Here is a 24,729-nt window from a genome sequence, read left to right as displayed (position 1 = left end):
TTGGAATCACTCACTTGAGCTCGGTTGATTGCATGCATCACACCACTTTTTCTTTTTGTAAAAACCTTTTTTAGTAAACCGTTTTCCTTTTTGAATGATTTTATAAACCCTCAGTTTTAGTTTAAAGACACTGAAAAGTGTGCTCAAATCACTTAAACCAAGTCTCTGATACCAACTTGTAACGTCCCACTAAGTAAAAAATTTCCCTTAAAACAAACCAAAACATTCATTCTATTGTTCAAAAGATAATCATAGTGTAATGTATTTTTAAACATAAGAGTAAATCATAAAGATTGTGTGAAATAAAACTCCAGGGGATGCATTGCGTTCAATCGAGGCCCTTCCCTCTCGAACCAGAAGTACCTGAAACATTTAAACATAAAAAATGTAAGCATAAAGCTTAGTGAGTACCCCAAAATACGACATACCGATACATAACAATAAAAATGCAACATAGTCTGTTTCAACCATCAGGCCTATTTCATCCCTAGTGAAATGCTTTGGGGCCAAATCATAGATTTACAAGCACTCCTGCAACGACCTATTTTAGCCAAATGGACTATTTCATTCAAAGTGAACACTACATGCAAAATTTATAGTCTTACAGCACTCCTGAAATTTCCATGGCCTTCCCTATGGACTTTCATGCAAACATAATAGCAAGAGTCACAAAGACATCAATCACATCCGCCACCTAACGTACTACATAGCACAATGATAAGACTTGCCTAGAGCTCGAATCGAATAAACCATATATCGCATAGATGTGGTGTGACATCCCCAAAATCACGGCCAGAAAAGACCGATTTTGTTTATGCTTTATGAAAATCAGAGTACTTCGTTTTATAAAAAGATTGCGGAATTTGTTCCCAGAAAAACATGGTAAATACGTTATTAAAATTTTTTCGAGGAAACGTATTTATTTCATTTTAAAACGTTTGGGATGTCATCGTTAATACCGAAACATAAGCATAAACAGAACTTACAATGATTTACACTAGTGATATACATCTCTTTAAATCTCTCAGTGTAATGTCACTTTACTTTGTCACCTGTGATATACATAAACTGAGTGGGTCAGGTTGGGAAACCTGGTGAGTACATAGGGTTTTCAACCCACAATAATATAATTGTTATGTTCAATCATCAAACAATTAACCCAATTACCCATCCCCGTTATCTTATTTACTCTTAAGGATTTAACCTAAGATTCGTCTATCCTGCATTCGTTTATTCCGAAGTCCCTTACTTCTAGGGTTATAGGACTGGCACTAAATCCATAGCTGCCAATGTTCATTCATAAAGCACTAATTCCATAGCTGCTATAGTCTATTCATCGGGTACTAAATCCATAGCTACCAGTCTTTATCCAATAGGTACTAAGTCCATAGCTACCAATATTCAACAGGTACTAAGTCCATAGCTACCAATTCCTACAGGTACTAAATCCTTAGCTACCAGCGTTTAACTAATAGGTACTAAGTCCATAGCTACCAATTCCCAACAGGTACTAAATCCATAGCTACCAACGTCTAAAAGGTACTAAGTCCATAGCTACCGGTGTTTGTCCCATAGGCACTAAGTCTATAGCTGCCAATGTATATTCACGTCATCTTCTATCTCTCATCATTCATCTACCCATCTCATACCCAACATTTTCGTATATATAAAATACGTATACAGTTTAAGTCCTTTAAAACATGTATAAAACGTTCAACCAGCATAGACAACAAGTATTCAGATAATGTGCACACATAGCACGTAGTTTATATAAAATACTTCATATCTATGTGTAAGATGAAAAGGACTATGCACTCACTTGAAAGGTGGTGACTCAGCACTCGGACAGCGCTTCGATACTCTCAAAACAATTTCCTTCGATAAAACCTAGTATCAATACCACTAGGGTTTAGTCCAACGATAACCGCGACAAAATAATAGTCTGACTATTATTATTATTATTATATAAGCGTTAAATAACACTCAATATAACTCATAATAATAGCCCAAATACTCATTATAAGTTCCTAATAATGTTACTATATTAAAACATAAGCTATACTAAAGATAGGATAGGTACAGCTCACTTACAACGGGTTTTTCGCAAAATCGGGCCTCGCTGGAGCAGCGTTCCCGAGCCGAAAGGCTCTTTTCTCGGGACTCCGGGAGCCTCGGGGCTTCCTTCGGGTGCTAGGGGGTTTACCTAGGCTTTTAGGGGGGTTAGGGAGCTTAGAGAGAGAGTATAGAGAGAGAAAGAAGAAGGTTGAGGGGTGAGAAAATGAGGGAACCCGGCACCTCTATTTATAGGGGAGAAATCTGATGGACTCGTCGATTCTGAGTCATGACTCGCCGAGTTGGTGCATTTGGCAACCTTCTGGTGGTGCCACGTGTCCAATTCTGGTGGTGCCACGTCACCCCCTATCGCGTATCAGCCTTCGAACTTAGAAAAATCACAACTTTCGCATACGAGCTCCGTTTTCGACGTTCTTTATATCCACGCGTAGGTAAAATCAAGATCCACAACTTTCCTTTAGACTCAATCAGCTAATTCTCGACCGATCTCAAATTTAACAGTAGGAGGAGTTTAGACTGTTGAATGACCGCGAGGAATTCGTAACTCCTTCATACGAACACCGTTTTCGTCCATCTTTTTACTGTTGAGTTCCTATTAATGAGATCTTCAACTCTCATTTAGGTCGCGTAAGCCAAAAACCGCTCGAACTAAAATTCGAGTTTCGGGCCGTGCACTGCTAAGCCGTATCTTAGAAAAACCATAACTTCCTCATACGAAGTCAGATTTGGGCGTTCTTTTTATCGACGCTCGTAGTTTAACATATTCTACAACTTTTGTTTAGATTGATAAGGATAAATCTTTTCTATCATAAATTCACTATTTACGCTTCCCGGTGCCGTGCCGGTTTGCCGTAAAACTTCGACGGGCCATAACTTCTTCGTTATAACTCGGATTTCGGCGTTCTTTATATGTACGGAAACCTTGTGACATATTCTACAACTTGGTTAAGATTATTTATTCTAAATAATCTTTTGTCGAAAAGTCGTTTTCGACCCCTATTGCCTCTAGATTGACTAGCCCGGATTTGCGGGCGTTACATGTGGAACCGGTGCTACAATCCACCTATCGAAACACCCAAGGTCAAACCTTAGTGTACACTCTCAAAATAGCAATTAGAGATCAAAATTCAACGGTCAACCAAATCCACCACAATTTGGTGAGCTCTTGACCATGTTATTGGCGTGTCCAGACAAAAACAGTTGTGAGACCTACATTTACCATGTCTGGCAACCATCTCACCATGTTTTGGTCATTGCATTGGGACATCTTACTAGGCTGAGTGCTTAATCTGCTAAGTCCTTTTTCGTACTTTCTAGTAAGCTTCTTGGAACCCTAATTGTCCATAAAATCCAAACTTTATGGACATGCATGTCCCGTGCATGTCCTTCACCCAACAAGGTCAAAAGATGAGAAAATGACCCAAAAACTCATGCATTGCTTCCAAAACTCAAACAAATATTAGATCTAAAAGGTATAATGACCAAGGGACCGATGTGAGCCATACAGTTGCAAATTAAATCCCATTTGACCATTTAAATATCACTTTTGATTCAAAATATGATAAATAACCTATATCTATGAAAAAGGAACCACATGATGGAAGATTAAGGACTTAAAAGGATTCCATAAGATGTACACAATGAGTAGAAACGAGTTGCTTGCTTGATCTATGTACAAAAGTTCCCTTTTATTCCTTCCAAGATCACAAAATCACCAAAAAATGAGTCAAGGACTTCAAAGTGTAACACCTGTAAAAATCATGCCAATTTAAAACTTTTTAAATAATTCAAAAACCAATAATTATTACAATTATGTTTTCAAAATGGTTTCATGTCAGAGTATTCCAGAATCAAATCAAAAAAATATATAACGAGGTGTACGATCACTCCTTCGCCTTCCCGCGATGGTCAGAAGTGCCTGAAACAAAATTAACAACTGTAAGCCCGAAGCTTAGTGAGTTCTCCCAAAATACCAACACCATACAAACCATATGTCACACCCCGAAAACCAAAGGCGGAAACATTTCTGGGGTTGACTCCATGTTGAGTATCAAATCCAATGCACATAGTAATCAAAGTAAACAACCATTACATTACATATATTTGAAAGTTTACATTTGTTTCAAAAGTAAATTGTACAAGTGTGATACATATTATATATATGAACAAAATGAGACGAGTCTTCTACACACTTCGTTGTCACAAAAAGAGATCTCCGGGTACCTGTCTAATGCGGACCTGAGAATACAAGCAGTTTGAAAATCAGCATAAAGCTGGTGAGTTCATAAGATGTTTGTTTTCTGAAAAATGTACCAGTTTCCTTTAGTTTTCCGAAAAGATTTGTTATCAAAGAAAATTCCATATTTTCTTATGTAAAACAGTTTAGTTATCTTTCATTACCAGTTCAATTACGCGTTATATGTTATCCCAGGAAAATCCCATATTTTCCTAAATGCAAGACCGATTGAATATCACAGAGTATAGTTTAATACACAAAACTATATATTGAGAATCATGAGATTACTATCCCGAATTAGATATAAAATACTTTAATATACGTGAACTGTAGATGGAAAGTAGTTTGAAAACCTTGGGACTAACATCCCGTACTACATATAAGATAGTTTGGTATACATGAAAATATAGATTGAATACCATGGGACTATCATCCCGGACTAGATACAAGATAGTTTGATATATATGAAAATATAGTTTGAAAACCATGGGACTACCATCCCAGACTAGACATAGATTCAAAACCATGGGATTATCATACCGTACAAGATATAGTTTGAAATCATGGGACTATTATCCCGTACTAGATATAAGTTAAAAAAATACCATGGGACTACCATCACGTAGAAGATATATATTGAAATCATGGGATTATCGCCCCGTACTAGATATAAGATATATACATACTGAAAACCATAGGAATAACATCTCGCACTAGATACAAGATCAATAAACTGAAAACCATGGGACTGTCATCCCGTACTAGATATAAGATCTAAAGATAGAAGATTGATATAAAATCAAATCCAAAACCAAAGCTGTGAATAAACTTATATTAATACATATTGTGAGTCGGGTAACCATGCTGATACGACAACGAGACCTCCTTGACGCTTGTCAGACGTCGGACGATATCCAGAATCTGTCACCCCAGGCGTGCCCGCCTAACTGTAGCTAGTAGTTAAGGTGTGGGATTGTCAGTCCCAAATAGATCTATTCAAAAATTCCACGCTCTCCCTCCTGGAGACTCTGGTTACACTTCCGGGGAGGATTTACTAATAACCCAAAAGGATAATGACAAATCTCACAAACTAGTACTAAGTATTCATGGAATTCTCAAACGATATCAAACATACTAAACGATATGAAACATAATACAGTGAAAACAGTTATATACAATGAAATTATCTAGCAATATATACTAAGTGAAATGGAGATAAATTGAATCAGACATAGTTTATCTAATAAACTTCATATATATCAATATGCGATGAAACGAGAACTAAAGAACCCCAAATTATTCCCATAATAATTTGATTAGTTTGGTTATTTCCTTAACGGAAATTCATATAATTGTGATTGATAAATCATCCCTTATGCTCAGCATAATACATAAGGGGTAAAAATATTTATAATTTGCCAGATATTTATTGAAATTCATCAATGTTATGTTTTGAAAACATTTGTAACTTGCTTGTATCCCCCCCCCCCTGAAAACATTGAAAAACCATTTAAAAAGGGTAGGGGTATGAACTCACCGGACGAGGAACGTGTCTGCTCGGATCCTAAACGTCGTTTCTGGGTTTGCAAACGCACGAGGTTCCTATGAATTATGAAAAGATATATATTTGTATCTAATTAGGACTTAGATTATTTATTTGGTAGAGACAAACACTTCTAGTTGCGGAAACACTCCCTTACAAGTGTTTGGAAGGACCCGGGTGGCGTTTGAAGTCACATAAGGCTTGGATATGGAGTTTACTCTTCAAGAGTAAACTAATAGAGGAGATTTCGGCCCTAATGACCCCCTCCCCATGAGTTTACGGCTGTAAACTCATGGTGGGGTGTTTTATGATGCAAAATGGTCTTATACTACTTGGGGAAATTTGCTAGGATCAATTCTAGGGCCTTGGAATGGATTAAACATAATTATGGACCATTTATTGGAGTTTACGGTCGTAAAATCACCCCTCATACCAAATCCTTAATGTTTTGGTCCTTAATCAATCACATGTGATTCCAATCAATTTTTCCAAGCCTTGTATGAATTTTTAGGGGTCTTTTGGCATGTTTTTAGGAGTTTACGGCCCATGAAACCCCTCATCGCCGTGTACTCCTTAAATGGGGGATTTAATATGTTTTAAGGTCCAAATCTTGTTTGTGGTCACTTGTATAATTTATCCCAAGGCTTATGGTGCGTGTAAATGGCATTTTAACACACTAAAAAGGAGTTTACTCCCCATGATAATGAGTTTACGGCCCAAGCATGTTCTTGGGCAGTAAACTCATGTTTACTCCTCTAAATTGATGTTCAAGGTGTTCCAAGGCCAATTCCATAATTCTACAAATCGTATCTAAGCCTTATTGGTGTTTTGGAAGGGTTTAAGGGCATAAAAACCCCATTTATATGAGTTTACGGCCCAAGTATGTTCTTGGGCAGTAAACTCATGTTTACTCTTCAAATTCCATGTTTAAGGCATTCTAAGTCCATTCCATTAAGCCATTAAGCCATATATAAGCTCCAAAGGTCGATTGGAAGGGTTTTTGGGCTCCAAAACCCATTTTATGTGAGTTCATGGCCTAGGACTGTTCTAGGGCCATAAAGTCATGAATATGGTCCTATTCCATGATTTGAACTCGAATTTGAAGGCCTAAGATGTTATACTAGGAGTTAGGGTAGTTACCTTGGTGATTTGGAGCTTAAATTTTGATGATTTTGGACCCTTAAACTTGGTTGAGGAGAGAGGTTAGAGAGAGAGTAGAGAGATGAAGCAAAAGCTTCAAATGAAATCCTGAACACGTTTAAATAGTTCCCAAAACTTGGACACGGAGGAATTCTACCCGATACCGGCATTAAACGGGGCTTTTGGTCGCACCTGATTAAGTTTCCGTAACCCGGCGGGGACGTTTCTATAATTTCTTAAATAAACAATTTGGGCTAATTTCAAGAGTTCCTAAGGGGTTTGGACACTCATTAGATTATAATAAACATATAAGTTTAAATCATTTCACCCAAAACGAAATCGGAACGAATTGATAAACGGCAAATTTTTACGGGTAGAACGGGTTTTCGGCGATGGACAATTTCGGGTTGTTACACCATAAATGTATCATATAAACAAACAACATGCATAATGAGCCATTAGCCTGACTGGACCACCTCTTAGGGCCATCAGTCTATCTGGACCGCTCTCCAAGCCATCGACACGTCTGGACCACCTCTCAGGGCCTTCAACCTATCCAGACCACTCGTCGGGCCTTCGGCCTGACTAGTATGCCCTACCGGGCCTGCAGTCTATCTGGTCTGCATTGGGTATGTTGGCCTTCAGCACAATGTAGGTCCGCCTCAACCCAACCCCCAAATCAAACAATCATGTGCACATAAATATCATATGCTAGATAGCATGTACATGTAGTCATACAGATCTAACAGATCACTAACATAGTAACATCCTATAAACAGGATATCGACCTAACCGGTCTCTAACATGGCATTATCTTATATACCAGGATACCGACCTACTAGGTCACTAAACATATCATCATGCAATAAACCCGAATACAAATATGAAAAGGACTGACATTGGTGCCTTCGACCCTGTTAGTATAGTGAGGACAACTCACCTCACAAGTAGCTCAGGATGATAATGTCAGACTCCCCCAAATACAGCTCCAACTTAAACACCTACATCCACCAATGCTCCACTTCCATAAATTTCCAAATTACTAAAATACCCCCAGAAATCAAACTGGTAAACCCTTGGTAAAAGTCAAAGTCAACAGTCAAGGTCAACAGTCCATGTTGACCCAAATCGTCGAGTGTGGTCTACTGACTTGTCGAGTTCCTTCAGAACTCGAGAAACCGTGAAAACCCCAGTTGACTCGCTGAGTTTCCAAACAACTCGCTGAGTCCATATGGTGTCCATAATGTCGGGAAAACCCTAAATAACTCGTTGAGTCATCCCATTGACTTGTCGAGTCCATGCAGAAACTAAAAACATCTAATCTTCATATGACTCGTCGAGTTAACTATGCAACTCGTCGGGTCCCTTCAGTCAATTTCTCATTCATACGTTTTTAAGCTACCCCAAAGATCCAAATTGTAGATCTAGCTTCCTAAGGTGAAGTTATCACGTAAAGTTGCTAGCTTTACGTGCATGCAAGGTCTTAAATGGTTTAAAACACCAAAATCAAGTCTATAATGAGGTTTAGGGCATGGAGAAAGGCCAATACAAGATAAAGTTGATAACTTTATGAATTTGGGGCCTAGGGGAGTCCGAATCTGAGACCATGTCCTTGTGACAAGCACAAACCCAATAGTGGCTCCATTAAACCCCAAAAATGACCAAAATTGTCCATGGAAGAAGATCTAAGCATGAAAGGGTCACGATATTAGCTTTATACCTCACATTGGTTGCTAAAACGAAGTAGATGACAGATCCACTTCCTCATTTTCGATCCAAGCTCCTCACTCTTCAAGTTTCCAGTCCAAAATCAACAAATAACACCTTTCAAGCTCTCAACACACGCAAACTCACTATGATGTATGAAGTGACTGACAAATTCTTCTTGTAGTTGGTTAAAATCATGTATACTCTCAGCTGGTAAGTTATTGTATCATAATCGTGCAAGCATGGACAACGTGGTGAGAAATAAGATGCACCAATACTTTTCATCCACGTAATATGCATCCATCGTCAATTTGTAATTTTCTATAATCTCATTTGGATTGTCCGACCCGTCGTACTTTGAAATTTTGGGTATACATGTTCCTAACAGACATGTTCGGTGCTCTCGTGTAAGAGCTATCTTCCATTTCCAGCGTGACTCATATTGCTTATCTTGCCTTTTTTTTCCTTTGGATGGTGATTATGTATTGGGCTCATCTTCGACCTAAACCAGCACCCGAGAAGAACTATGTGTGGTTCGTTGGGGTACAATTATAAAATTTTAAATAAAAAAAATTTCGATTCAAGTTTTTAATATCTAACAATTATAAAATTTTAAATAAGAAAATTATTACGGATCATAATATTTTTCATTCATACTATTTTTTTAGTCATATTATTTTTCGATCATAAAATTTTAATGAAATAATTTTAAATCATAATATTTTGAATCAAATCCTTTTTGAATTATATGATTTTGGAACAATTATATATTCAATAAAATAGAGTTTTTGTTAAAAAAAAATATAGAATTCTGAATCAAAAAATATATAATTAATGATTATAAAATATTTGAATCTAAATATATTTAGATTATAACAAATTAAGGATTATAAACAAGTTGAATATTTTTTTTTTTGAATCATAAATATATTGAATGATCACATTTTGGATCATATTAGGTTTAACGTTTTTTTGTAAAAACTAATATTTTTAAAATTAAAAATAAACACTTAAAAACTTTTTTCTGAAAATTTCTTTTTACAAAGTCACTAGTATAATGATTAAAGCTATCCCTTAATTTGCATGATTTTTGGAGAATTTTGTTTTATGAGTTTTTAATAAAAGAAAATAATTTTTTTATTCAAATTTTTATGATTGTGTTCATTTTGTAGAGAATTAAATTTTAAGAAATTTGTTTTTTTTTTCAGATTTTATTTAAAAAAAAGTTATGAGCAAAAAATAAAATGGGTGAAAAATAAACTATTATCGTTGGACACAAAGTTTTTTCCATGTTGTCATGTCACAAATAATTCGTGAATTAGTGAAAGCTATCACGTCATACTATTTACATGACATATGATAGGTAACTTTTGTAGTAAAATAACATACTCTTGCAAATATATGACTATACAATTTCACAAGATATAAAATATCTCTTATCTTTTCTAAATCTTCTTCTCCATCAAATTTCTTTATCTATGTTGTTAGTTTAGTTTGTTTTAAATTATCTTAATCACGTTGAATTTTATAACACGTTATCAGCACGAAAGCTCGAACCAAAGTTATTTAGAAATGGAAATCACATCTATGTTAATCAAGGTATGTATTACTTAGTAAAAACATTATTAATTTTAAAAACCTTCATCATATTAAAATAATAATAATACTAATGAATTAATAAAACTTATACATTATGGACTACTAACGATTTTATTTATTATACTAACATTTCTTTATGTATTCTAATTTTTATGCATACCAACATTTACCTTATGCAACTAACTTTTATTTATGCATACTAACATTTACATTATGCAACTAACTTTTATTTATGTATACTAGCATTTAAATTATGCAACTATTTTTTATTTATATATACTAACGTTTATTTCTGCATGTCAATATTTATTCATATTTTAGATACCATTCATAATTTTATTTAAATATTTACTAATATTTATTTATGTTTCTAATTAGTAAAATTATACCAAGTAAAGTTATGTATTAGTTATAAATCTTATTAAATGATTTATAAATATACACAACGGATATATATATATATATATATATATATATATATATATATATATATATATATATATATATGCAACGGTTATAAACAACAAAAACAACGGTTATATTTTTTTTTACCATAAATAAACATCTTTACCCTGCTTATTTTACCCACAATAAATATTTCTCTATTCTATCAAACAAATCAATTTCCAGAAATCAAGCTTTAAAATGATTCATCCTTTTGTGATAATCATGACTATAATAGTCATGTTACTTTTCATCCTGATCCTTGACATCGAAGATAATATGGAATTTCATCTGTTTTAGGCTTGTATGCAATGTTAGCTTTACTGCTTATTTTTTGTGTAATATTTATTGAAATAAATGGATTTTAATTTTAATTTTTGATTTTGTTTAAAATTTATAGTTACATTATGTCCAACATTGCAAAGCTCGAGTTTGTAGCACTTAAAGTCAGTGGCGAATCTAGAACAAAATATTACGTGGTTCCCAAATTATGTGGAGCTGATAAAAAAAATCAACAACACTTGTGAGGGGTCGGGTCGGGTCGGATCGTGTACGATTTAATGAAATATAATTGAAAAAACTGATCAGGCACCACCAATAAAAATTTTAAAAAACCGATTAAAATATAATTGAAAAAAACAAACGATTTAATGAAAAACAAGTTGATTACTAGTGCATTGATACCTTATTGTTTGATAAAAACTATATATTATATTTAATCCTATATATTTAAGAGCACAAATACCCATGTAACTTATTTTTTCTCCTTTTAAAATGGTTTTTTAAGACATTTAAAAAAAACAAACTCAAGGTAGGTCCTTTATTTTTTCTAAGGTGGTTCCTAATTTTTTTAGTATATATATTATAAATGAAATACAAATCCTAGGTAGGTCCTAGGACCTACCTTCATGCTTCTTAAATACGCCCCTGCTTGAAGTTAGTGGGAAAAACTATGTGCCATGGATGATAGATGTAAAAATGCATCTTGAGTCCATGGGAATCTCAAATTCTATATATGAATTTAATAATTGCTTGGCACAAGACAAAGCAAAAGCACAAGTTTTTCTTCGTAAGCATATTGATGAAATGTTAAGATTTGAATATCTTGATGTTACTGATCCAAGTATTCTCTGGAATCTTTTGAAAGAGAGATTTGATCATCAAAAGGAAGTTATACTTCCAAATGCTAGAGATGAATGGAGAACACTGAGGTTTCAAGACTTCAAGAAAGTGAATGAATACAACTCATCTTTGTTCAGGATATGTTCACAACTCAAGTATTGTGGACAAGAAGTTACTGATGAAGATATGTTGGAGAAAACTTACTCCACATTTCATGCGACAAACATTACCTTGATGCAACAATATCGGATGCAAAAGTTCACAATATATTCTGAACTAAATGCATGCCTGCTTGTTGCAGAGCAAAACAACGAGCTCTTGATGAAAAACCATGAATCTCGTCCAACAGGATCAGTAGCACTTCCTGAAGCAAATGCTATAAATACTGATGGTCATCGAAACAATACACGTGGACGAGGGCGTGGTCGTGGCTAAGGACGAGGCCGCGACTATTTTAAAAGAAACCAAAGCCATAATCAGAACCATAATTTTAGTCGTGGACAAGGTAATAATCATGGTCGTGACCAGAAAAGGAGTAATTACCAATCTTCACAAAGAAACAATGTCCATACACAAGATAAGGCCAAAGTAGCAAGGCATGATACTGGCACATCACAAAAATCTGATGGTTCAGGTTATAGATGTGGTAGCACATGCCATTGGTCAAGGACCTGTCGCACACCTGCACATCTTTGTCAACTTTATCAAGAGTCCATTAAAGGAAAAGGAAAAGAAGCAAACCTCGTTGATAATGTTGAATTCACTCCGCTAACTTTTGATGATTTCTGCAATGACATGGAAGACATAAAATAAAATTTTCTATTATTGTTCTAATAAACTTGTTTTCCTTTATTTGTTTCTCATGTAATGTATTTCCTATAATAAATGAACTTTCTTTATAATAATTATTATGATTATGTTTATTCGCTTATTATTTCTTTCATATGTGAAGTTTAATATGAGTCAAACTGGAGCACAACATCAGGAAACAGTTGGAGATCTTTGTATAGCAGATAGTGGTAGTACGCATACTATTCTGAAATCAAGGAAATATTTTTCAAAATTAGTTCCAACAAAAACAATCATACATACAATATCAGGTCCTGCAGACTTGATAAAGGGAACTGTGAAAGCCCATTTTATATTACCAAATGGTACAAGCTTTCGTATAGAAAATGCCTTATTTCCTCCAAAGTCTAATAGAAACTTACTAAGTTTCAATGACATATATTTCAAAGGATATGATACAAAAACTGTGACCATTGAAAATAAGAAATATATGTATATTATAGACAAAAACCATGTGCTTGAAAAACTACCAACACTTGATTCTGGTCTGCATTATACATATATATGTATGATTGAATCAAATATGGTAATTAAAGGAAAACATTGTGATCCTGGTACATTCAGTTTATGGCATGATAGGTTGGGCCACCCAGGATTAACAATAATGCGAAGGATAATTGAAAATACAAATGGGCATCCATTGAGGGACCAAAAGTTCCCTCAATCCAACAACAAAAAACCATGTACATCTTTATGGTCTTAATAGATGCATCCAACAAATGGTCTCATGTTTGCCTATTATCAACTCGTAATATGGCATTAGCAAAATTTCTTGCCCAAATTCTTAAATTAAGGGCACATTTCCTGATTCTACTATAAAAAAGTGAGACTTGATAATGCTGGTGAATTTTCTTCACAAGCATTTAACGACTATTGCATGTCTGTAGGAATTGTTGTCGAGCATCTAGTTGCTCATGTACATACACAAAATGGTTTAGCTGAATCACTGATTAAACGTCTCCAACTAGTAGCTAGACCATTGATAATGAGGACCAAACTTCCTGTATCTGTTTGGGGCCATGAAATCTTACATGCTGGATCATTGATACGCATGAGACCGAGTTCATATCATGTCTATTCCCCACTACAACTTGCTTTTGGTAAAGAGCCAAATATATCCCATTTGAGAATTTTTGGGTGTCCAGTATATGTCCCTATTGCACCACCTCAATGGACAAAAATGGGTCCTCAAAGAAGGTTAGGAATGTATGTTGGTTATGAGTCGGTATCTGTTATAAGATATCTTGAACCGTTAACAGGTGATGTTTTTACAGCACGCCTAGCAGATTGCCAATTTGATGAGGCAAATTTCCCATCATTAGGGGGAGAAAAGAAGATTGAGGAAAAAGATGTGTCATGACATGAGCCTTCTTTATCATATCTTGACCCTCGCTCAAAACAATGTGACATGGAAGTTCAAAAGATAATGCATTTTCAAGAAATGGAAAATCAATTGCCTGATGCATTTACTGACACAAAAAGGGTGACTAAATCATATATATATATATATATATATATATATATATATATATATATATATATATATATATATATATATATATATCGGTTGTTAATGTTCCAACTCGAATTGAAATTTCATATGGACAATGTAATGATAAAGTCACTCAAGATTCTAAAACAAGTCTGAAGCATGGAAGGCCATTTGCTTCTAAGGATAAGAACCCACGAAAAAGAAGAGGATCAGAAACTACACTAGATCATGAGGAAAGTGTTCCCGGAGAGACACAAATTATTCAAATTCCCCCAGGAAAGGTGGGTGATGCACAAAATTATGGTCAATCAAATAGAATACGTGACCAAAATGAAATTGACAATATAAGTACAATATTTTCTTATTCAGTTGCATGTGATATTATGAACGGTGATCCTGATCTACAATCTGTCATTGAATATCAAAGAAGAAATGATTGGGCCAAATGGAAGGAAGCTATGCAAGTTGAGTTAAATTCTCTTAACAGGAGAAAGGTATAGATGGATGCAACCACTTTTAGATATTTAAGTAGGGTATAGATGCATGCAACCACTTTTAGATTAGCTTGGCAGTCTCTAAAAATTTAGAGATGCGTCTTATGGATGTTGTTACAGCTTACTTGTATGGATCACTTGATAGTGATATCTATATGAAAATCCATGAAGGATTTAAAATGCCCGAAGCATTAAGTGCAAAACCCAAAGAAATGTATTCTATAAAATTACAAAGATCTTTGTATGGGTTAAAGCAATCTGGACGCATGTGGTACAATCGTTTGAGCGATTATTTGACAAGTAAAGGTTACAAAAATAACACTATTTGTCCATGTGTATTTATTAAGAAAACAACATTTGGGTATGTGATCATAGCTGTCTATGTTGATGATCTAAACATCATTGGAACGGATAAAGAAATCCTTGAAGTGATTGAACTTTTAAAGAAAGAGTTTGAAATGAAAGATCTTGGAAAAACCAAATATTGTCTTGGTTTACAGATTGAGCATATACCTAACGGAATACGTGTACATCAATCAAATTACACAGAAAGAGTATTGAGACGTTTCAATATGAACAATGCTAATCCTTTAAGTACTCCAATGGTTGTTAGATCATTAAATATTGACAAGGATCCATTTCTTCCATGCGAAGAAAATGAAGAAGTCCTTGGTCCAGTAGTACCATACCTTAATGCAATTGGAGCTCTTATGTATCTTACCAATTGTACTAGACCTGACATTTAATTTGCTGTAAACTTGCTAGCGAGATTTAGTTCAGCCCCAACAAAAAGACATTGGAATGGAATCAAACATATTTTTCGATACCTTCGAGGAACTAGTGATTTAGGATTATTTTATCCTAACAATTCAAAACAAGGCTTGATTGGTTATGTAGATGTAGGTTATTTGTCTAATCCTCATAAAGCTAGATCTCAAACTGGATACGTATTCATGAATGGAGGTACTGTAATTTCCATGCGTTTTCAAAAGCAAGCACTTGTTGCCACATCCTCAAATCATGCTAAAGTGATTGCAATAAATGAATCTAGTAGAGAATGTACATGGTTGAGATCGATGACACAACTAGTTTTAACTTCATGTGGACTTGAAAAGGATATAGATCTAACTTTGATATATGAAGATAACTCAACATGTGTCACTCAAATGAAATAAGGATATATCAAGAGCGACAGGACAAAACATATACCTCCAAAGTTTTTTTAGTACACTCAAGAGCTTATAAAGAATCATCAAGTTGAAATCAAATATGTTCAATCCAGCAAGAATGCAGCAGAGCTTTTTTACGAAGGCACTTCCTACTGCAATCTTCAGGAAACATGTACATGGCATTGGAATGCGACATATGCATAGAATATAATGTAACATATGTCTAAATAAGGGTGAGTCAACTATACACTACACTCTTTTTCCCTTCGCTAAAGTTTTTTCCCATTGGGTTTTTCTTTAGCAACGCTTTTAATGAGGCAGTACTTCAAAACTAAACTATAGATCAGAAATGGTGTCATGTAGGGGGAGTGTTGTAAATTATTGTGAATGACACCAATAATTGGTGAATTGGTGAAAGCTATCATGTCATACTATTTACATGACATATGATAGGTAACTTTTGTAGTATAAATAACATGCTCTTGCAAATATATGACGATACAATTTCAAAAGATATAAAATATCTGATATCTTTTCTAAATCTTTTTCTCCATCAAATTTCTTTATCTATGTTGTTAGTTTAGATTGTTTTAAATTATCTTAATCACGTTGAATTTTATAACATATATATATATATATATATATATATATATATATATATATATATATATATACATATATATGGTTAGGTTATAATGTGGATGAACAATTATTGTGCAGACGTGTCGACAGTGCGATTCTATGAGAATTACTAAAAGAATAAGTTGTTTAGTAATGCGAATACGTTCAACCTTACAAAATATCGTCATTTTCATGCATTCTCACTAATTTTTATTCATTTTTTGTTCTCACAAATCGTTTTTCACTCATTATCATTCTGACAGAATACGACTCAATAAACATTCTGATAACATTCTGACAGAATGAAAATAATAATAAAAAGTTTATAATAACTTTATAGACGATTTAATTAGTGAGAATGTGTGATAATGACAATAGTTATATAAGATTGAACGTATTTATATTGTCAAACAACATATTTTATTTTTCATTCTCACAGATTAACAACGTCCACACGTCCGCACAATAAATGTTCAATCACATTTGAACCTATCTCTCTCTCTCTCTCTCTCTCTCTGTATATATATATATATATATATATATATATATATATATAGGGAAAGGTTATATGGAAAATAAAGAATTAGGGCAACAGATGTTAGAACCAATAAAAGCATGACAACTCATCACTTTGGAATAACTACATAAATAACTTCCATAGTACATTGCTTATGAATAAAGAAATGGACATGTGTCACTTGATCATTGGTTCCAGCATATGTTGCCCTAATTAATCATTTTCCATTGAACCTAAACCTATATATATATATATATATATATATATATATATATATATATATATATATATATATATATAAACTATGTTTAAATAAAAAGTAAAATAGTTATAAAGATAAGAGTAAATTACACGAATGACCCTTATGGTTTGAGGTAATTTTCAAGTTTGATCCCTAACTTATTTGTTTAACTCAAAAGGTCCATACTGTTTGTTTTTGTCGCGCCCTTGGTCCCTATCTTACCTAAAATGACTATTTTGCCATTAATTTTTTAATTTATTTAAATAAACACACCCTCAAATCACCTCCACCTTACATTACATACCATATCTTATTTAAACAAATTAAAAATTTAATGAAAAAATATTCCTTTTAGGTAAAACAGGGACCAAACGCGCAACAAAACAAATAGTAAGGACCTTCCGAGTTATAAAAATAAGTTAGTGATCAAACGTTCAAATTACCCTAACCATATGGACCATTCGTATAAATTACTTTAAAGATAATCCTATTTGTATATTTTTAAAAATATATATATTTAAAAAGAAATTATATTTGAATATATATATATATATATATATATATATATATATATATATATATATATATATATATATATATGGGTAAAGTGAATATACCTAACAACCTTATATAAGCTTAGGTATCTAACCACATTATACTACATTGTTTTGCATTATATTTCCATTGCAATCGTGTAAGGTTCTTAAACTTCAACCCTTAACTTGATTTACTTCCAAGATTTTCAGACATTCACTATTATATTCCTCCTACACCATTTGATTTGTAACGGTAGTATATGAAACCCACCAGGGGGTCTCCGATAGAAAGACGTCATTTGAAGGAAGATAACGGTGAAAGTCCAAAGATTTTGGAAGCAATCAAGTTATGAGGTTGAATTTTAAGAACTTTGGTTGATTACAATGCAAATATGATACAAAATTATGTATTATGATGTGGTTAGGTACCTAAGCTTATATAAGGTTGTTAGGTATATTCACTTTATATATATATATATATATATATATATATATATATATATATATATATATATATATATATATATATATATATATATATATATATATATTACTGATCTAAGTCGTTAAATTTTGTTTAGTTTCTAAAAAATAACTTGTAACTTTTATACGAAAGGAAACATTTTGCATCAAAAATAACAAATTGAGTAATCTTTAACAAATTAAATAAAATTTAATAAGATAAAACTCTAATTTAATAATTTAATGTGTAGTTTCGAGTATACCTTTATATATATATATATATATATATATATATATATATATATATATATATATATATATATATATATATATATATATATATATATATATATATATATATATATATTTTGAACGAACAAATCTAAAATGTTTTTATATTTTTGATAATTTCAAATCTATTCTTGACCAAACTTAAACTCCCGTCTCATTAAAAAAAATAATAAAAAATGATAATACTGTAGCCTTTTCTTTTTTCCATAATGAAACTATAACTTTGTTGACACATAATTAATTCACATTTAGGTACTTCATCCGACTTACAAAATTAAACATTCTGTTGGTTAGGCTAGACTTCCTTATTTTTAAATAATACACAACCTAATATTCCGGTATAGATTAACGTGTTAACTAACTTTATTTTGTTTTCCGTATTATAATTTTTTTTTAAAGTACAACACTCCATTTAATATGCAAACACTTTTATAAATTACAATGAACTTAACTAATATGAATATTGATTTGGATCATGGTTCTAAAACGCGCGTCTCAAAGTGTGCCATGGCATCACCTAACTGTTACAAAAACGTTTAAGGCGGGTTTGTTAAGCGTAACGTCCAAATAACGTGTTAATGTGTGTCTTATCATGTTATGATGCGAGTTTTTTCAAAACGCTTTTTTTTTTCTAATCTGTCCTAAAATAATTGACTTTTTGTTAATTTTTTGATAGTAATTATTGGTATAACACTTCTAAAACTTGATATGTTTGATAAAATTCAATAATTATATGATTTATCTTTTTTAATTTATATAATATAGTCACACCTTGAAAAACGTCATGATTCGTCAAGGTTTGTTATGACTTAACTCTGACAATGCTGACAAACTTAAGCACACGTTGTTTAGAACCTTCATTTGGATACCTTAAAGCATTTGGCAATTAAGTAGAATACAAGTAAAGACATGGGACATTGATGATTAGTCGATGCAATTACACGTCAATTGTTTGGTTCAACCATTTGCCAGCATTTTGGAACTTTGTGGTAAGCATTTTGGAACTTTTTTAATTTATATATGATTATTTGTAGGAACGGCAGAAATAAATTAAGAAAATTACTAGTTTTTTAATAACTCGTTCAGCGTCACAATTCAAAAGCCAACAAAAAATTACAGTACAAGATTTTGAAGTCAAGCTCCCTAATTCAGTTTATAATTCTTGTTTCTATTACAAATCCAAAAATAAGATCCACAACCTATATCATGGAAAAAAAGATAATTTCTTAGATTTAACTGTTTAAAAAATCTGGACATTACGAAAATTCCAAAACACATAAAAAGTTTAACGATAACAAAATCAAATTTAAAGCAGTTTTGATGCTTATATAGTCATCCAAGAAATCACAATTTAACCGTGTATATATATATATATATATATATATATATATATATATATATATATATATATATATATATATATATATATATATATATATATATCACCTTTATTGTATTATTAATATCTTGAACTTATACTAACAACTTAGTAAGCCTAAGATCTTGGCTATTCAATATCGCGGGACTACCTTTGTATTTCTTGTAAATTCTTATGCAAGTGAGTAAAGAGGATTGACCAAGTCAAACACCACGTGGTCAAAGTGAAATTGACATTGAAGTCTTTCCTAAAAACGGAGTTAAACACGATCTATATACTTAATAGTTATTATTAAATGATATTGCTAGATAATGTATGATCCTAAAGGGTAACACTAACAACATGCAAATATATTATTTATAAGAATTTGATTCTTGATAAATAAATATAACTTCTGTAATTAATTGAAAAATATTTATTTCATAGAAATATTAATTTTCAGTGTGAAGTATTAAAACATATCATAATACTATAAAAAAACATAAGTTAAAAGCCTTAAGATTTTCAATGTTATATTTTTCTTTATAAAAAAAACATAAATTAGTCGTGGTGTAAGAGAATATGGTCTTTTGATTATAATATTCAAGAAGACATGTTTTAGAAGCATGTATTGAAAGTATTATTTCAATATCGTTTTAGAGACATTTTGTTTAAAGTTTTAAGACCAATGAGATAAATATTTGGTTAAAATTCTTACATAAAGCTTTCATTAGATCATTCAAAGTAGTGAAAACCACAAAAATTATGTTTTCCCTTCTCTATATTCTCTCTTGTTTTGTCTTTTAAAGTGTTAAGATCAAAATAAAAATAAGTTTGATACTTTACTTGAAACTCTCCTTCACTTGTTTTGTTCTTAAAGGCTTAAGAATATTATTATTACGAGAAGACTAACATCTTTTCAAGTTGAAGAATTGTTGATGGATATCTCTAGAGAGTTTTCTACTTTGGAGCTTATTGCCACCAGATTCTTCGTTTGTTATGTATGGAACGTCTTATAGGTACGTTATTTATATTGTGGACATGATCTATCCGAAGCATTCTATTGTCTGATTACATCGTCTTGTCTTGATTTTCAAAAAGGTTAAGTTTATAAGATCTCAAGAGAAGGCGATGAATGATGTTGAAAGAGTGTTTGACGCTCTTAAAAAATGTTGGCATATACTGAAATACCTACAACTTTTGTTGAGGAAAAGAAAATGAGTGATGTAATAAATGTATACTTATATCATATTGTATAATATGATTTTTCAAAGAAGAATGAAATGCAATATGTAAGTATAACGAAAACAAGATTGTTCCGATGAGACAACCATTTGAGGTTGGAAGCGAAGAGTACTTAGCAATAAGAGGAATAATTCGTAATGTTGATATTTATCATTGATCTTCGTAAAGACTTGACGAAACATATTCGAACCGTTGACTATATTGATCTTAACACGAAACCATTTGATGATTTAGAAAACCAATCTTTTGATGACGGTATCTTTTAGATTGTAGTAGCTATAAGTTTTTATGTTTTTAAGTGTTTAACTATTTATGTATATGTCTTTTCCGTTTTAAAGTGTGTGAGGTTGTAAGAGTTTAAGTTTTTTAATTATTATTATTATTATTATTATTATTTTAGTTTCTAGCAATTTTTTTAAAATGTTAAATCTTAATTAATAAAAAGTATGAGAATCCATCCCTCCTAAATTGATACGGTGTTGAAGAGGCATGATAAAAATGAAATGATGTCTACGTGATAGAATATTTAGTATAGTAAATATGACATCATTTTCTATAGTCTAACGAAAACAATAAAATAAGGAGGTGGCATTTACTCGTGTCAGGTAAATTAATATGATCTTTCTTTCTATGATAAAAATGTATTTTTTTTAGATATTATATATATTTTCTTCTTCATTTTGTTATAGATTTAATTATTTTATTTTTGAAAAAACTTTATATGTATTAGAGTTGCTTATATTTAAGTCATAGATACTCAAAGTTACATTAAGTTCTCGTTATAATATTTAATGTAGTAACAATTATTTAGAGAACAAGATTTTTTATTAAGGAAATAGCGATTAGCATTATATATTATTTCATGTACGAATCAAAGAAATTAAAATGAAAAATATAAAATTACGTTTAAAAATAAGAACAAAGTAATTAACAGTTGAAATAATATTATGATAATCGCTATTGTTATTCAATTTAATAATTAGTTATAAATGAATAAATGATATAAGGTGAGAACTTTGTTTTTTTTTCTATTCACATTTAGACAAAAACAAAAGAAAAATAAATTAGTATATATTTGACCATAAAACTTCTTTTACTTTCCTAAAAGAATTAAATGTTACTAAATATAAACAAGTAAAATTCAATAGTCAAACATATAAAAATTTATTGTTGACTAAATATATAAAAAAGAAAAACAAAAAAACAAAGTTAATTATCTATTTAAGTTATTAACTGTAAATATTGTTTTAACTCTAAAAGTAAAAATGCGATTAAAAATCATCAAAAAATACTAGTATTTATTAGTTTTTAAAGTATTATAGCGTATTTATCAAAAATAAAACAGAAAAGATGAAGTGATGGGTATATTAAAGTTTGAAAGAAAAAAGAGGAAGGGGCTGGGAATAATTCCCAGGTGACACTCCCAATGAAAAACCCATAGAAACCGGGGGAGTCTTATTACATAAATTGAAACTGTATACGTACGCCCTTTCTTCTTTTTAAACAATAAAAAATATCAAAATCAGAAAGGTTGATGTAACCATTCATGACCAATCCAATCTGATGAATAGTGACTTTTGTCAGCCTCATAACAAATATAAATCAAAAGATTTTGGACAGAGACTCACCATGACATCATTTCTTACAATACACAAGTTTGTACTTTGTTTGCATGCATCTTGGAAAAGCACACAATTTATTTTTGGGTTACCCAAACTTAACAATTTACCCATGACTTTTTTGATATCTATATTTTTCCTTTTTTTGATTTTTTTTTCTTAATATCTAAAATCTAATATCATCTATCTATGTAAAATATTTTATAAAGTCTAATATATCATCTACATACAATAATCCATATGACCTACACCTTCCAACTTTAAATCCATTACCAGGGTGTGATACTTTCGTTTTATATACAATACCCAAACGTCGGTTTCGGAGTATCTTGCACATTGGTACGAGGTTGTTGGTGGGTGTCTTAACATAAACTCACCAACGAGAATGAGAGTTTATAAAATGATTTCATAACTAGGAAGTGTGTAAGAAATCTTTGAAATATACCAACTTATCTATTAAGCAATATATAAAACATTTAAATAAATGATTGATGTTTATTTGAGTCTTGGTAGCTGCCTAAAAGTGAGCTACATCCCAAGTCGCATCTTGCACCACTCATTCACACTTTGATTCGTTTTAAACCATAATCAAACTTGATTAATTGGGCTTTATATTGTTCTGATTTATGCAACGTAGGTGTAGTGGTGTTTAAAACCTTCATCCGTTTTAAGACATAGTCAAACCCGATTATCAACTTGATTTCTTACTTAAAATCTGAAATTTGAATTAAAGTGTCTGTTTTTATACTTTGGATGGCATATAAAGAAACCATAGAAAAATATATATTTGTTATATGTTTTCAGTTTTTTTGATAGTAATATCCAAATAATAAAAAAATTAAATATAGTTAAAAGCATGGTTGTCAAAATCGCGATCCTGATCGTAGGATCGTACGATCCTACGATCCTAGGTATGAAAAACGATCCGGATCGTAAAAGGATCGTATTTGGGGTAGGATCGCAGGTAGGATCGTAAGATCGTAGGTAGGATCGTAGGATCGAGATCCGATCCGATCCTACCTTCTTTTATTTTTTATTTTTTATTTTTTGCGAATAAATTTTTTTTTACCACTTTATGTCTTTTACTCTTTACCAATTTACCATTTATCATTTGTATTGTGATTTATGACTAATATTTTAAAGTGTTTATAACTTTTGAACAAAAAATTGATTGTTTGAAATATTTTTTATGATTAAAAATTATAAATTAAAATTCTATTTTATTTTGTGGGATCTTAGGATCTCGATCCCGATCTTACGATCCCGATCTTGCAAATCCAAAAACGATCCTATGTAGGATCCCGATCTTGACAACCTTGGTTAAAAGAGAAGAGAAAAATAAAAATGAAAATTGGTATAGTTTGGATTTTCCGATAAATGGAATATCCAAATTTTTTGAATTTATTTTAGATAATTAAATTTTCAAATCAAAATCACGAATTGCAATATTTTTAACCACCCTATATCAAAACCCCAAATAACGTTGCAACTAGCAAGTGTAATTTGATATTTTTCATAAGAATAAAATAAGTATTAAATAAACAAAAATGGAATAAAAGTTAAGGGGTGAACAAAATTTCTATAGGATGTCTATGGTCATTGAAGTCCAGGCAGTACAAGTATGATACTCCATACAAATTGAATGGATCGTATCATTTCACCATCACATCATACAAAATCTAAAATATCAATCCGATTTATCATCTCTTTACTCTACTTTTTAACATTTCTTTTTTGAATTTATATTTGTGTGTAAAATTTTTATATTTATCATATTTATAGATTTTCATTAATATTAAATTATTTTATAAAAAGGCATATTAAAAAAAACATTTTTAAATCTAAAAAAAAACATTGTTGTCCCTTGTTTAGATAAAATCATTAATAATTATGTTTTTGTTTATTTTAAAATATAGATTAAGTAATATTTTTTTCCCCTTTTCACTATTTTAAAATGAAACTAGTTTTTATT

The 24,729-nt window shown here is 31.6% G+C and overlaps 1 protein-coding gene across 1 annotated transcript; it reads left to right on the top strand.

The window, feature by feature from the left end:
• The first annotated feature begins 11,720 nt into the window (after positions 1-11,720).
• Positions 11,721-12,299, top strand: LOC111901497 (uncharacterized). Its single transcript, XM_023897366.1, has one exon. It carries the CDS (start codon positions 11,721-11,723, stop codon positions 12,297-12,299), a length of 579 nt encoding a protein of 192 aa, XP_023753134.1.
• Positions 12,300-24,729: the final 12,430 nt, after the last annotated feature.

The sequence above is a fragment of the Lactuca sativa genome, chromosome 2, assembly GCF_002870075.4.
Source record: "Lactuca sativa cultivar Salinas chromosome 2, Lsat_Salinas_v11, whole genome shotgun sequence".
Classification (NCBI taxonomy): domain Eukaryota; kingdom Viridiplantae; phylum Streptophyta; class Magnoliopsida; order Asterales; family Asteraceae; genus Lactuca; species Lactuca sativa.
This window is presented reverse-complemented; position numbering and strand designations above follow the sequence as displayed.

Excerpts from the sequence above, each read along its gene's own strand:
- LOC111901497 (XM_023897366.1), top strand. The coding sequence starts at position 11,721 with ATGCATCTTGAGTCCATGGGAATCTCAAATTCTATATATGAATTTAAT.